The sequence below is a fragment of the Hemitrygon akajei genome, chromosome 26 (assembly GCF_048418815.1).
Source record: "Hemitrygon akajei chromosome 26, sHemAka1.3, whole genome shotgun sequence".
In the NCBI taxonomy this organism is placed as follows: Eukaryota; Metazoa; Chordata; class Chondrichthyes; order Myliobatiformes; family Dasyatidae; genus Hemitrygon; species Hemitrygon akajei.
In genome coordinates, this window is record NC_133149.1 from 40,480,508 (window position 1) to 40,497,607 (window position 17,100).

Here is a 17,100-nt window from a genome sequence, read left to right on the forward strand (position 1 = left end):
TACTGATGTTTTGCCAAACTATTTTCCATTATTGTTCGCTCTCAACTGGAAAAGATGCAGGAATATCTTTCCAAAAGGGAATCTCAGATCTCTGCAGTGAAAGAGGGGAAAGCAATACTGAGTGAATCTGATTACACTGACACTTTGGAGAAGTGCTGCTCTCAAAGTTGGGAAAGGTGAGTTTGCTGGTGAGTTCGTCTCTTATATAAATTGGAGTACTTATTTTGCCATGGACAGTGACATAGATAAAAGTGTAAGGGTTTAAAATAGACACTGAAATTAGATCATAATCATGAGAAAATCTGTAGATTCTGGAAATCCAGAAAAACGCACAGAAAATGTTGGAGGAACTCAACAGGTTGGAAATTAATAAACCTCGATGTCTTGATCCAAGACCTTTCTTCAGGACTGAAAAGAAAAGGGGAAGAAGGATAGATAGCAGGTGATAGGTGAAGCCAGGAGGTTGGAAAGGTAAAGGGCTGGAGAAGAAGTGGACCATAGGAGAAAGGGAAGGAGGAGGGGACCTAGGGGAACTGAAATGGGATTGTGCATGATGGCTTGGCATTGGTTAATAATTAATCCATTGCTATGTGCATTTTATACATCAATAACCATTTATGCTTGTAATTTATTAAATATTTGGAAATATCTAGGAGTTAAAAGACAGTACAGAGAATGATAAATGCCTCAAGTATGTACTTCCCAGACAGCACAATGATTTGTGATTTAAAACATTTAATTGTATAATTTAATCAAGTAATATCACAGACCAAAAAGTGAATTGTTGTTCAGATCATATCATGTGCTGAGGTTTACGAGGGTCATCTGATGGAGCAAAATTAGAAATGGAACCTATAACTATGCTACACTTATTTTCAGTCCTTCCCAAATGTCTAACCAGAACTTGCCAAGTTTATTTCCATAAAATTGTGTAGCATGTAATCTATTTACTAAATCCATTAGGATAATTGCAGAATTTTTTTTCAAACTCCTTGCACGATGGATTTATTTTCCATGGTAAAATATAATTGTTGAATATCTAAAAATAATAATCCATCCATTGTCAGTGTTTGTAATTTGGAATCCCACTACCCATGATGGTAGACAAGGTAACTTCTTGTCAAATTCCAGTGGTTTAAAGAATTGAGAATATACTGTAGTTTCGATTGGTCCTCTAATAGCAGGCCAGAGGGATATTCTGAACATGAAGCTGTTTACCACCTCCCATTCATGGGTCTTGAGCACTTCTGCCCTAGCAATAGAAATGTCTCTTATGAATCCCTCCCTTGTCTTCTTTCCCAATGCATGGTGTGTCATATCTTGGTTATTCCTTCTCACTGGAAGGCTTATGTAGAAAAGAATGGTGATTTGAATGGGACATTGTGAAACGAGCATATTTTGACACATTTGAGCGTAAAATCTAAGTATATGTCTTTTAAAAATGGTTTATAATGTCATATCACGCATACCCACTTGCCCTGCCATTCAATATAATCGTGATTGGTCTATGCTGGCCTCCAACTTCTCATTATGCCAGTTCCCCTTAACCCTCAATTCCTCAATCTTTCAAATTAGCCTGGTGAATCTCCTTTGGAATACCTACACTATTAGTACATCCTTTTTTTTTTAAGAGTAATGGTAGCAAAACTGTGCACGTAAGTTTTCTCTCAGTCAATTTTCCTCCCTACTTATGAGTTTTTTTGTCATTTTCTGCTGGACTCTAAAGGCTTCCCGGTCCCTTGGCTTATCATCTACCCTTGCCAGTTGAATGCTCTACTTTTCAACTTAACATTAGCCTTGACTTTGTTAACCACAAATTATGCTTTTGTCTCCCTCATAGAATACAATTGGAATAAGTTTCTACTGATTTTTCTAGACCAGTGTCCAAATATTTGCTACAGTTGATCCACTGAACTGTCTCTTAACTTATTTTACCAGTCTACCTTGGACAATTCCACAATGTACACTGTACTCTCTTATTTAGGTTGAAGATGGTTTTGGTCCCTCCTAGGGGATCTTAAATTACAAGATCTCTTAATAATCCTTTCTCATTACTCATACCTTAAATTACTCAAAACCATAACTAGCTTTAAATTCCTGGATGTTAACATATTTGATTACCTATCCTGGGCCCAGCATATAGAAGCAATTATGAGGAAAATATGCCAGCATCTTTACTTTCTTTGGAAGTTAGGGAGGTTCATCTTGTTATTGATCTCTCTAATTTCTACAGGTGTACTATTGAAAGTAATGTAACTGGTTGCATCATGATCTAGTCCAGCAATTGCAATGTGTAGCAATGTAAGAAGTTGCAGAGAGTAGTGGACTCTGCCCAATACATAACAGGAACTTCCCTCCCCACCATAGGTAGTATCTGTCGGAGGTGCTGCCTCAAGAAGACAAGATAGATAGATACTTTATTGATCCCAAAGGAAATTACAGTGTCACAATAGCATTACAAGTGCACAGATATGCAAATATTAGGAGAGAAGTAGAAATAAGTTACCACAAACAGTCATCACTTCCTTTGCTATAGGTTGACTCATTATAGAGCCTAATGGCTGAGGGTAAGAATGACCTCATATAGTGCTTTTCGGAGCAGCACAGTTGTCTTAGACAACATCCATCATTAAAGATCCCCACCGTTGGGTTATGCTATATTTTCACAGCTATCATTGAGAGGAGATAGAGAAGCTGGATGTCCCACATCACTAAGGTCAAGAACAGCTACTTCCCTTCAACCATTTTGTTCTTGAACCAACCAGCAAAACCCCAATCACTACAGTTTAACAACACTGACCACTTTGCAATAAAATGGACTGTTTTTGTTCTATTTGTGTTCTTCTTGCAAAAATTGTTTAATTTATTTTTAATGATGTGAATTCTACTTGAAGTATATGATGATCTGTGCCTGTGATGCTGTTGCAAGTAAGTTTTTCATTGCATCTGTCCATGGACTTGTGCACATGACAATAAACTTGACTTTGATTGTGATAACCAAATCTTAAATAATCTGTTTCTAGATAGGTGAAGTTCATCCCAGCAGAACAGCTCTCTCCTTCCCCAGCACTGGTGCCAGAGTGTCATAAGTTAGAACCCATTTCTACCACACCATGCTTTGAGCCACACATTTATCTCTCTAATCCGGCTTGCCCTTTACCATTTTGTGTTGGTCTTCATTGGTCAGAGTCAACCATGGATGTTGTGTCCTACATGTCGAGGTACACAAGCCAGAGCAGTACAATATGGAGAGCAAGCTGTTGCCCATGTAGCAAGCTCCCCCTCTCCACACAACTGATGAACCCAAAGAAATGGCAGAGAATGATATAGTTTGGCACCAGCAACATCGCAGGAGTTGCCAGTCAGTGTGGAACTCAATGTCGCAATGCCTTCGGGACACTAGCTCTGGATCTTTTCTTCAGGGTTTACTCCCAAAGCTTTCCGAATGAGTGGGCATAGCCGCATGGCAGTGGAGGTTTGAGATCATAGTTTCCTTCTCTGCCAACCATGGCTGATGAGCCCCATCTGCCTAAAGCAACTGTTTTTAAGGTGCCAGCAAACCACCTTTGTCCCTTCTTTTGTCAGTAGAACGGGTTCCGCTGGGCTTTATCGCTAAGCCAAAAGTGAAGGCCAGGAGCTGGACTTGGTTGTCAGAGGCTATTTGAGGTGCACGTCAATGGGAGCATTTAATAGGTAGTGGAAACTTATTCCCACTACCACCCCCAGTTATAACAACCTTTATGTGTGTAGCTCAAGTAATAATCTGAAGCTTATCAACTTTGCTATTTTTTGTTTTGTGTGTGACTTAATAAACTAAGATCACAACCTGGTAAAATTGCCAGAATTTTAATATACATCCAAAGGCTTTTACTGTATAATTATACACAGCACAGAGAAGGCCCTTACCAAAATTTTCAGCAACCTTAGACCATAGGCACTGATACCAACAGAATCTCAATTTTAATTCTAGATCTAAGCGCTGCCTTCGATACAATTAACCATAACCTTTTCCTAGATCACCATGAGAACTGGGTTAGCCTCTCTGGTAGTGCCCTTAATTAGTTTCATTCATATAACTTGGGGGGAATTTTTTTTGTCTGTCTTGGAGACCAATTTTCTAAGTGATACAATGTACCTTTTGGAGTTGCTCAGGGAAGCTGTTTTGGTCACCTACTCTTCTCCTTATACTTGCTCCCTTAGGAGACATCATTAGAGAGCATAAACTTCATTTCCACAATTATCCAGGTGACACGCAATTGGACATCTCGGTTGAGCCCGATGATGATAACACTCTGACTTCTGGTGTGGCTGCAATAAACAAATGGATGAACAATAACTTCCCAAAACTAAATGAAGATAAAACTGAAATACTTCTGGTTGGTCTCAAAGCCAGAAGAGATAAACTTCTGGATAAACTTGAGAACTTGGCTCCCCTTATAAAATCAGAAGTAACTAGCTTGGGTGTGATCCTCGATTCAAGATTTGAATTTTAAATTTAAATTTTAAATTTAATTTTAAATGTAATAAATGCATTACATTGGAAGGGTTTCCAGTTAGGTTGTTCAACTGTTGTGGATAGTTTTGAAACACTGGGTTTGTAGCTTTAAAGTCTGTATGAATGTCACTTCAGAGGAGCAACAAATCATGTTTAAAGTTGCCTTTTTGATGTAAATTACTTTAAATGCACTAATCTCTAACCATTTTAAGAGATTTTTAAACATCCCATTGATACTCCAAAACCCCAAACTGAAAATGTTTTTGGTATCATTTTCTGGTCAGAAAGTGACCAGAGCAGCATTTCTACACTTATTGCAAAGGTACATTCTGTCATATAATGAAGCTGAAAAACTAATTCACCCCTTTATATCAAATCGTCTAGATTACTGCAATGCACTTTTTACTGGCCTTCCAAAGCAATCTAATGACAAACTTCAACTCATTCAGAATGCTGCTGCTAGATTTTAACCTAAACCAGGATGAGGGAACAGATCACTCCCGTACTAGCTACTCTGCAACGGCTTCCTGTATCTTTTAGAATGGACTTTAAAGTTCTCTTACTTGTTTTTAAAGTTCTTAATGGTCTGGGACTGGAGTACATTACAGAATTACTTTCATCTTATAATCCTGCTCGAGCTCTCAGGTCTTCTTCCATCGTTCTCTTAAATTTACACAATCTCTCTCAAAAGATAATTGGCAGGTCAGCTTTTTAGAACTACGATCCTAAACTGTGGAATTCAATACCTAAAATTACAAGGGATGCAAACTTAGTGGACTTCTAAACACCAGCTCAAAACCTATTTATTTAACCTTGCTTTTTAATTAACATCTTTCTGTCTTTTATTTTCATTTAATTTTTTTATTTTTCATGTCTGTACTTTTATCCTATTGTGAAACACTTTGAACTACATTATCTATATGAACTATGCTCTGTAAATAAACTTAATATGTTTTGGTAATACATCAATAAATAAGCATCTCGCTGTTACATGACCTTAAAGCCCTATTCATCAATTATCTTTTACTTTATTCGACATGTTTTATAGGCATGGTGTAATAGAGGTGGATGGTGTTAAACGTCTGTCAGGCCCAGGCCTGGAAACAGAAGACTTTACAGGAGTGATGATGTTGAGTGGACCATGGCCTGGAAGGTAACTAAAATCCTGGAAAAGGTGGTGTGTAGTGATTGACTACATCCATTATTTCTGTGCTCTACACTAAGCTCTTTTACTTCAACAGTCACTTAATAATGTCTATTACGGTTGAGTATGTCAATGCATTACATTAGAAAGGTTTCCAGTTAGGTTGTTCAACTGTTGTGGATAGTTTTGAAACACTGGGTTTGTAGCTTTAAAGTCTGTATGAATGTCACTTCAGAGGAGCAACAAATCATGTTTAAAGTTGCCTTTTTGATGTAAATCACTTTAAATGCACTAATCTCTAACCATTTTAAGAGATTTTTAAACATCCCATTGATACTCCAAAGCCCCAAACTGAAAATGTTTTTGGTATCATTTTATATAAAATGAAAAAGGAAATTACTTTAGATTTCTCTTGTGTAGTTTAACACTTCTGTGATGTTTTTGCAGGTTGTTCAAAATGTGCCAAGCTTACCTGGGGGAATTTACTGAAGAGGAAATTTATGAGGCATATAGAAATAATCAGGATTATTTAGAAGATTTTCTCTGCAATAGTGAAAATGGAGTCTGCACCAAGCACACAAAATTCCAAACACAGTTTAAAGATGAAATATAAGCCTTGAACTTAGTAAAAGTACATATTGGGTATGGTGCTCAGCTGATGATAGGGAAAAGGTGAAGAATACCAGTGAAGGTGACAGAAACACAACATACACTGTTTCCATTTATTAATATGGTAAAACTGAAAATGAGTTGGGCACAATTTACATCTGTCCAATATGCATTCATGTGAAAAGTCACATAATAAATTCATCCATCCAATAAAATATTATTTAAATTAATGGTTAGTTCTGTTTCCAAAACATCATATCACATGATATTTTGCATTCAAATGTAAACCTATTATTTCTGAAAATGAACAGTCTATGTTTAAAACCAGCAGTTGATTGTATTGACCAAAAGTGGATAAAGTTAATTATTTGCATTAAAGTTAAATTCAGAGTTATCAGTTATAATGTCCTTAGTATTTCCATATATTATGGGCAGAAACAACTAGAGACCAGTGTTTTATTGGAAATTGTTTCAATAGGTGTTAAAGCTACAGTTTTTTCTGTGTTCAAAATGTTAATGCTGAAACCAATGTATTAATATATTTGTCTCAATTTCAGACTTTGAAATTAAATTATTTTAGAACAAGGCATTTTAGAGATAATGACTACATTGTTTTTGAAGTGAATTTGAGATTTTTATGGGGTTTGTTGCACCAGTGGGAATTTCCAGGAGATATACACAGAACCATAAGAAGTTGGAAAAGGACTATGCTATTCAGCACCTCGAGCTTGCTCTGCCTTTCAATAAAATAATACCTCATCAAATATTTCCCAAATCCATCTTTGTAGTCTAACCCCATGACATTTAATTGTCTGACTGATTAAGTGCCTTAAATATACAAAAGGGTTCTGCTTCCTCAGCTCTTCATGTAAAGAGTGCCAAAGATTCACAGGCCTAGAGAATATCCTCATTCTTTATTAAGTTGGTCTTGAATGGATCACCCTTATCCTGAGACCATACCTCTGATTCTCAGTTCTACAATTGAAGGAAACATTCTCTCAGCATTTACCTTCAAGCCCAAAACTATTCATAGTACTCTAGACATGGTCTTACTGGTATCTTATATGGTTACAGCAAACTTCCCTTTTGTATTTCACCATTCTTAAAGTAGGGGCAACTTTCCACTAAGCTTCCCTACTATTTGCTGCACTTTCTGGGTTTTATCCACAAGTCTCCCAAATCTGTTTGTACTATTGCTTTCTGCATTATTAAAGTTCAAAGTAAATTTATTATCGAAATACATATATGTCAGCATACACAGCCCTGAGATTCATTTTCTTGTGGGCATAATAAATCTATAGAATAATAACCATAATAGAATCGATGCAAGACCGTCCAACAGAGTGCAGAAGACAAACTGCAAATATAAAAAGAAGAAATGATAATAAACATGTAATAAATATCAAGAACATGGGATGAAGAGCCCTTGAAAGTGAGTCCATTGGTTGTGGGAACATTCCAATGATGGAGCAAATGAAGTTATATCCTTTGGTTCAAGAGCCTGTTTAAAAGGTAGTAACTGTTCCTGAATTTGATGGTGTGAGTTCCTCAGCTTTTGTGCTTTCAAGAAGAGAGTATATCTTGGATGGTGGGTATCCCTGATGATGAATGCTGCTTTCCTGCGACAGCATTTCATGTAGATGTGCTTAATGGTTGGGAGGGCTTTACCCATAATGGTCTGGGCCGTATCCACTACTTTTTGTAGGATTTTTCATTCAAGGGCATTGGTGTTTCCAATCCAGGCTGTGATTAAACCAGTCAATATACTCTACACTACACATCTATAGAAGTTTGTCAAAGTTTTAAATGTTATGCTGTATCTCCCCATACTCTTAAGGAAGTAGAGGGGCTACTGTGTTCTCTTCATAATTGCACTTACGTGCTGTGCCCAGGAGAGGCCCTCCAAAAATAATAACACCTTGGAATTTAAAGTTGCTAACTCTCTCTACCTCTGTTCCTTTGATGAAGACTGGCTCATGGTCTTCTGGTTTTCTTCTCTAGAAGTCTATAGTCAGCTCTATTTAAATAATTCTTTGTTCTTTTATTAATTTTTCCTAAAATGAGGAATTTCATATTTTTCCATCTCATATGCCATCTGCTAAATTTTCCACCTTTCATTTAACCTATCAAGATATCTGTAAGCTGTTGGTAACTTCCCTTCCTTGTAACTTACCATCATTCTTGTTTTCATATCATCCACGAATTACATTATTGTACATTTGCTTCTTTCCACCAAGTCATATACTGTATCTTATCAACAGTTACAGTCTCAACATTGATCACTATAGCAACCCCCACACTCCTGGGTCACTGTCTGCTAAACAGTGATCTCTTTATCCCTATCTGCTGTTTCCTGCTTGTTAGCCAACCTTCTATTCAGGCCCCTTGATTATATCCAAAACCCTGGGCGCTTGTGTCTTTATATTTTCTGAGGCACCTTTTAAATATTTTCTGGAAGTATTCAGTTCCTTCAAAAGTACTAATAAATTTCTTTGTAGGAAGCCACGTTAACTCTGCTTGAGTGGCTTGTGATTTTCCAAGTGCACTGTTACTAATTCATGCACATCTGACAAAGGCCTGCACTCAAAACCTGAAAGGAAATCCGGTTGCAGTTTAAGAGCCACTTGATGAAGACTGTATGAACTCCTGTCAAAGGCTGCTTTCAGTCCAGTTCAAAGGTCAGCTGGACGTCTATCTGTTATTCCTGAGAGAAAATGCTGCTACATCCTATCCCTATGTCATCGCATTTCATAACTTTTTTTCTTGTTTCCAAACATCTTCATAGTATGTCACTTTCTGAATACCTTCTACACCCCGGATGTTCCTTTTCTCTTGTTCTCATCCACCAAGGTTCTCTTGGCTAATCTGGTTCAATTTATCATCATCTTTATCCAGTTCCAGAATATGCAGCCTCTGTCTCCACTTATCACAATCCAGCCTCTGTCTGTATGTCCACCCTCTCTTCCCTCACTTGGCTCCATTTTCCCTCCTGCCTTTTCTCTCATCTGTTTCTATTTATCATACACCAGTTGTGATCTTCCAACTCCATACATTTCCCTTCCACAACAATTCTTCATCTGCTCCTCATGGTTTCATCTTTTACCTGCCAGGCACCCACCTCTCAACTCTCTACACTGGCTCTATCCCACCTACACTTTCAGTCTGGATGCAGAGTCTCAAAACCATAAATATCAAGTACCCCCTTGCCTGCTCAGATGCTGCTCAACAGGCAGTTTTTCCTTCCAGAGAACAGTGTATGCAGCTTCTGGTGTCCCCTGGTAACTTCTCTTACCACTGCCATCTCTGGATCCTCCAATTTTGACCTGTTGCTTCTCTCTGGATGTTAATCACTTCAGTATTGGCAGCCAAGCCTGGTATTTCTCTCACAAGATAGTTTTGTCTCTGCATATTTTTAATTTTAACACACTCTTTAAAACCCTGTGGTTGATCAAGCTTCTTTGTCATCTGTCCTAACATTTAGTTAGTTATGAAATGTTATAAATAAGTTTTCCCTTGACTTCCACTTGGTTTACATTTCTTTGAAATAGAATCTGAAAAATTCCTGTCTAGCACTTTTTAAAATTCCCCCCAGAAAACCTGGTAGCTTTAAATTTCTTTTCCAGGCTTATTTTTGTTCCAATTAGCACTACTTCACCACTTTCTATATTTCTTTTGAATAAAATATATAATATTTTCAAATATTTTATCTATCAGTGATTATTCTCTACAATAAATTTGAGAAGAGGTGAATACACAAGTGTTGTGTGATGTTGACTCTCTGGTCTGCTTTTCCACCACTCTGATCCAATGGCATTTCTCCTGCCACCAGAGGAGATCCAACAACTGACACTTTGTAACTTTCTGGAATGAACATTGATTGAATTCTCCAGCTTTCTCATCCTTTGCCATTGCCATGCTTTTGTTCCTTTCCCACTCTGTTTCTTTAAAATCTCTTGCTAATGGTCAGTCCCTACGTTCCTTGTCACCTGACCTGTCTTAATCTACCTCCATACAGTCCTTTCTCTTATACGTCACTCTTCTGAGCTCTGCTTTGGAAACGGTAAACCTTCCATTTTCCCCCATTCTGGGAAGGATTGCTGAATGTTCAGCGCTTTCTGTTTCCACAGATCTGCATGAATGGCTGTGTTCTCCCAGCATTTCTGTTCTTGTTTCAGATATCACTGTCTCTGTATTCTCCAATATAACTACTGAGAAATTGCAGGAAGTTGCAAATCCTCCTCCATCCCCTTCCCTTCCCAAATCATGGACTTCATAAATGTAGGCCTTTTGACATAATTCAAAGCATTATTTTTATGACTTAGCTGTCTGATTGGTTGGTTTATTAAATATACTCTTTTGCAAGCTTTTCATAATCCTTGGCAAATATGCAACCTGCATTTTGCCATTCCCATCTCAAACAAGAAAATCTTCTGAAATTGGAAGTCCAAACAATACACACAAAATGCTGGAGGAACTCAGCAGGCCAGGAAGCGTCTGTGGAAAAGAGTACAATTGGCATTTTGGGTCGAGACCCTTCATGACTCCTGCTGAAGGGTCTCAACCCAAAACATCGACTGTTTACTCTTTTCCATAGATGCTGCCTGGGCTGCTGAGTTCCTCCAGCATTTTGTGTGTGTAGATATGCCATTCCCATTCAGTTATTTGACTTCTGTTTGTTTTCTATTTTTGCAATTTATTTAAAAAAAAATTCTCCAAACAGTAAAACTAAAACTATTGCTGGAATTTGTAGGTAGCTATTGAAGGTCATCAAATGACATTTTCCTAAAGCCATCTTCTCAGTATTGCCACAGCCACAAATGAGAATTGCTTTCCACTTGCTGAGTGAGGGTATTTAAGGATAGGGAACCAAGCTGGGGAAGTGGAGGGGTCCTGAAACAGCCTTGATTTGACTGAATACTGGAACTAACCAAGCAGCTCATTTGATTTCAATTCCCAAATTACTACAGAAAATGAACAACCATGTCATCTTTTACATCCAACAGTGAGACCAAATAGTACCTTGGTTGGCCCTCTTCTGAAAGAATATCGTACTTCAGAATTGCTTAAGTGTGTCTCCCAGGATTTCTTCCTTCTACACAATCTGATATAAGCTCTTAAGTATCCATTGAACATTAATCAATATTGAACTTAGATGTTCAGAGAGCCATCATGCATTTTGGATAATATTTCTAGTTTATTATCTCTGCAGCTGTCATTTTCCCTGGGTTATTGGAGGACCTTAGATAAGTAAACAAAACCAACAACTGGAATAATTACACCAGCTCTAGTAACGAATACTAGGGCAGAACATCAGTCCCTGTTTATCTGGTAGATAATTCATGCCTAGAATTTTTTAATCTTTGTAGTGGTTCCTTAAAACTGCTTGTATTATAAATCTTAACATCATTAGTATCAAAACCGTAATATACATTCAGTGGCCTAATATAACTTTATTAGGTACACCTTGTTAATGCAAATATTAAATCAGCCAATCATGGGGCAGCAACTCAATGCATGAAAGCATGCAGACATCATCAAGAGGTTCAGTTGTTCAAGACCGAACATCAGAATGGGGAAGAAATATGATCTAAGTGACTGACTGGAATGATTGTTGGTGCCAGACGGGGTGGTTTGAGTATCTCAGAAACTGCTGATCTCCTGGGATTTTCACACAAAACGGTCTCTGGAGTTTGCAGAGAATGTAACAAACAAAAAAAAAATCCAATGAGCAGTAGCTCTGTGGGCAAAATCACCTGTTTAATGAGAAAGGTCAGAAGAGAATGGACAGACTGGTTCAAGTTCATCACAAACTCCAACAGCCCTTGATGATCCTGTGATTTCACACTCTGAAGCCAACGTGAGAGCATCCTTTGGTTGGGTGAACCCACGGAAAACATTTGGCTCAGATGGGGTACTTGGCCTGTGCTGATCAACTGGCTGCAATATTCACTGAGATCTTTAACGTCTTGCTTCTGTAGTCTGAGGTACCCACCTGCTTCAAGCAAACTTCAATTATACCAGTGCCTAAGAAAAGTGTGGTGACCTGCCTCAATGACTGTTGTTCAGTAGCATTTACATCCACAGTGATGAAGTGTTTTGAGAGGTTGGTGATGAAACATATCAACTCCTGCCTGAGCAGCGACTTGGATCTGCTCCAATTTGCCTATCAGCAGGTCAACAGCAGATGCTACATTATTGGCTCTTCACTCAACTCTGGAACATCTGGACAGTTTTTTTTTTACAAGTGTATGGGACATTGGAAAAAAAAATGTTGAATTTCCCCATGGGGATGAATAAAGTATCTATCATCTATCATCTATCTATCTAAAGATGCATACATCAGTATACTGTTTATCAACTACAGCTTAGTGTTCAGTCCTGTTATCCCCTCAAAACTAATCAATAAGCTTCAAGACTTTGGCCTCAATACCTCCTTGTGCAATTGGATCCTCGATTTCCTCACTTGCAGACTGCAGTCAGTTCAGATTGGCAACAACATCTCCTCCACAATCTCCATGAGCACAGATGCACCACAAGGCTGTGTGCTTAGCACCCTGCTCCACTCGCTTTACACCTATGACTGTGTGGCTAAGCACAGCTCCAATGCCATATTTAAGTTTTTCTTAGGCTAAATCAATGGTGGTGATAAATCAGCATCTAGGAGGGTAGATTGAAAATCTGGCTAAGTGGTGCCACAACAACAACAACCTCTCACTCAATGTCAGCAAGGCCAAGGAGCTGATTATTGATTTCAGGAGAAGGAAACCGGAGGTCCATGAGCCAGTCCTCATCGGGGGATCAGGGTGGAGTCGGTCAGCAACTTTAAATTCCCCTGTGTTATCATTTCAGAGGATTTGTCCTGGGTCCAGCACAGTAAAGCCAATACGAAGAAAGCATGGCAGCGCCTCTACTTCCTTAGAAGTTTGAGAAGTTTCGGCATGACGTCTGAAACTTTGACAAACTTCTATAGCTATCTGGTGGAGAATATATTGAGTGGTTGCATCCCTTGAAAGGAAAATCCTACAAAAGTAGTGGATATGGCCCAGTCCATCAGTGGTAAAGCCCTCCCCACCTCTGAGCACATCTACATGGAACAATGTTGCAGGAAAGCAGCATCCATCCTCAGGGACCCCCACCATCCAGGCCATGCTCTCTTCTCACTGCTGCCATCAGGAAGGAGGTACAGGAATCTCAAGACTCACACCACCAGGTTCAGGAACAGTTATTACCCCACAACCATCAGGCTCATGAACCACAGGGGATAACTTCACTCAACTTCACTCACCCTATCACTGAACTGTTTCCACAACTTATGGACTCACTTTCCAGAACTCTTCATTTCATATTCTTGATATTTATTGCTTATTTATTTACTGTATTGTTATTATTTTTTTCTTTTTGTATTTACACTGTTTGTTGTCTTTTGCACACTGATTGTCCACCCTAGTCTTTCATTGATTCTATTATGGTCATTGGATTTATTGAGTATGCCTGCAAGAAAATGAATCTCAGACTTGTATATGGTGACATGTATGTACTTCAATAATACATTTACTTTGAACTTCGAAGCTGTCAGAAAGGCGACAGTAACTCAAATAATCACGTGTTACAACAGTGGTGTGTAGACAAGCATTTCTGAATGCACATCATACAACACTTGACATTTTGACTACTTTAATTTGTCAGTAGGCCTGCAACTTATCCCCTGAATTTATTTTTCCTTCACGGAACCACCAGCGGTACATATGAAAAAAATATCACTGCTTGCCCTTTATTGCTGCATATTCATTCTCAGCTTGCCCATGAAGTCGAATAGGGGCTCTATGAAGTATAGTGCTCAGTACAGATTTGCAGAGTTCAGGATTCCAGTGTTCTCACCTGCAGACATTCTCATCTCTGAATCAGAGCTTGTAAAATAACTCAATTTTTCTAAAACTTGAACATAAATACACCCATGCCCTACTGTGAAAGAGCTGCACGGTTGGAGAGGTAATTGTTCAAATAAGTTCATTAACTGAGGTTCCACCAACCCTCTCAAGTGGTTGCAAAAGCTTATAGTATTGACCATTCATCAGTGGAACTAGGTTAGGAAACTCACTACACAACTCTTAATTAGTCGAAGCTGACAGTTTATCGTCTCTGCACAAACAACGTAATTATGTTGACCCTCCAAGCCAACAGCTTAAAACATGAATTCTACTGTTCCCTCTGTACCAATACTCACTCAGACCACTTCGCCAATTTATAACACCAAAATAGGGGATCTCCATTGGCCAGACGATCGATCCTTTTTTCTCCCAGACCCTGGCGTGGGAGTTCCTCCTCACGATGGTGGGTCACTGGAGAGAGTTATCGCTATCTTGTATCTGAAAACCTCTGCTTTTATATCCATTCCTTACCAGTTCAAATGTTGCCTTTCAGTGTTATTGGCTATGAGTTATCTGACTGACCTTTAACACTCTGGTCCAAGCCAGCATCCACTTATTGCCAAGCATATCCAATGGGATCCCACCATCATTCACAAGCCAGCATTTCCAGTGGGATCACACCACTAAACACATCTTTCCCTCCTCCCCACTTTCTGCTTTCCACAGAAATACTCTCTACGTGACTCCCTTGGCCATTCGTCCTTCCCCACTGATCTTCCTTCTGGTACTTATCCTTGCAAGCGAAACAAGTGCTACACCTTCCCCTATACCTTCTCCCTCACTACTATTCAGGACCTCAAACAGTCCTTCCAGGTGAGGCGATACATGGTGTTCTCAGTGCGGCCTCCTGTATATCAGTGAGACCCGACGTAAATTGGGAGACCGTTTCGTCAAGCACCTATGCTCCATCCGCCAGAAGAAACGGGATCTCCCAGTGGCTACCCATTTTAATTCCACTTCCCATTCCCATTCCAACATGTCCATTCATGGCCTCCTCTACTGTCATGATGAGACCACACTCAGGCTGGAAGAATGTCTGGGTAGCCTCCAACCTGATGGCATGAACATTGATTTCCTGAACTTCTGATAATGCCCTACACCATTCCCCATCCTCTTTTCCCTCTCTCACATTATCTCCTTATCTGCCCATCACCTCCCACTGGTCCTCGTCTCTCTTCTCTTTCTTCCATGGCCTTCTGTCTTCTCCAATTAGATTCCTCCTCCTCCAGCACTGTATCTATTTTACCAATCAACTTCCCAGCTCTTTACTTCGTCCCTCCCCTTCCAGGTTTCACCTATCTCTACCCTCCCCCCCCCCCCACCTTTTAAATCTACTTCTCATCTTTTTTTGTTTAATCCTGCCGAAGGGTCTCAGCCTGAAATGCCAACAGTACATTTTTTCTATAGATGCTGTTTGACCTGCTGAGTTTTTCCAGCATTTTTGTGTGTGTTGCATCCATTTATTGTCCCTCTTCTGCAAGTGACAACTGACAACTGGTAATTTATGGCTCTTCGTTTAAAATCAGTTACAAAACCAGTTTAAATCACTCAGTGCAGCCACAGGCCTCAATAGTCACAAACCTGCATGTTATATCTAACCAAAGAAGACCTCACAAATAACTTCGTGTTTAGAAATAACCTCCAGTCCAGCAGATTACCTAGAGCATTATTTTATATACTTTAAAATACTGATCAAGCCAAGCAATTTCAGTTCACAAAATGGAGGACAGAGCCATTTCACAAAATGGCAGCCTCCTTTCCTTCGACCAATGGCAAGAACAAAGACAATTAGTTTGCCTACTTCTACTGTCGCTGACCAGTTCAAATTCAATGTTTTCTTCCATATTTTAGTTCTGCCACGGCCAACAAAGAGGAGCAGGAAAGTTATATCCTGGATAATATTTATCCTCAAGTGATTATCAAGCAAACTAGTTATCTGATCATCCTGACTTTGGAGGCTGCAGATTTTGCTATGCACAGTTTAGTTATTGTGCTTCTTACATTATACTACAAATTAAATGTACTTCATTGGCTGATGACTCCTTTGGAACATCCCATAGTTCTGAAAGGTGTTGTATAAATGTAAAATTTATCTTTAAATCAGCCATGAATGTTCTATGCCTGCCAAACCTAAGATTTTACTACTGGGCAGTTAACATCCGATATTTAATATTTTGGACACAGGAATCGGCGACATTACTAAGCCCACAATGGGTAAATTTGGAGTGTAAATCTAGAAGGCTTTTCATTGTTCTCTACTTCAGGATCTTCGCTTCCCTTTGTTTTATCTAAACTGAATAAACAAATAACTAACCCTATAGTTAAATATACATTACGAATATGGTTTCAATTTCGTAAGTTTTTTGGTTTGAATAAGTTCATCTTATCAAGCCCTACTATATCTAACTTTCTTTTTCAGCAAACACGAGGAAATCTGCAGATGCTGGAAATTCAAACAACACACACAAAATGCTGGTGGAACACAGCAGGCCAGGCAGCATCTATATGGAGAAGCACTGTCGACGTTTCGGGCCGAGACCCTTCGTCAGGACAAACCGAAAGGAAAGATAGTAAGAGATTTGAAAGTAGTGGGGGGAGGGGGAAATGCGAAATGATAGGAGTCCATTACTAAAGATGAAATAGTGGCATATCTGGATAGCAGTGATAGGATTGGGCCGAGCCAGCATGGATTTACCAAGGGTAAATCATGCTTGACTAATCTATTGGAGTTTTTCGAGGATGTAACCAGGAAGTTAGACAAGGGAGATCCAGTGGATGTAGTGTACCTCGATTTTCAGAAGGCATTTGATAAGGTCCCACATAGGAGATTGGTGGGTAAAATCAAAGCTCATGGCATTGGGGGGAAGGCATTGACATGGATAGAAAACTGGTTGGCAGATAGAAAGCAAAGGGTAGCGGTGAAT

General features: G+C 39.0%; 1 protein-coding gene across 2 annotated transcripts in view; it reads left to right on the plus strand.

Annotated features, from left to right (window-relative positions):
- The window catches only part of LOC140716905 (marginal zone B- and B1-cell-specific protein-like), a 33,959-nt gene extending 16,859 nt beyond the window's left edge, over positions 1-17,100 (plus strand). Inside the window, exons 3-5 of one of the 2 annotated variants that reach the window (XM_073029986.1) lie at positions 55-176; positions 5,544-5,648; positions 16,596-17,100. In XM_073029986.1, coding sequence (XP_072886087.1) covers positions 55-176; positions 5,544-5,648; positions 16,596-16,791 — 423 coding nt within the window. In that variant the 3' untranslated portion in view covers positions 16,792-17,100. Of the gene's footprint in view, positions 1-54; positions 177-5,543; positions 5,649-6,086; positions 6,838-16,595 lie in introns of those variants that run through there. The other variant, XM_073029987.1, reaches the window with a different exon arrangement.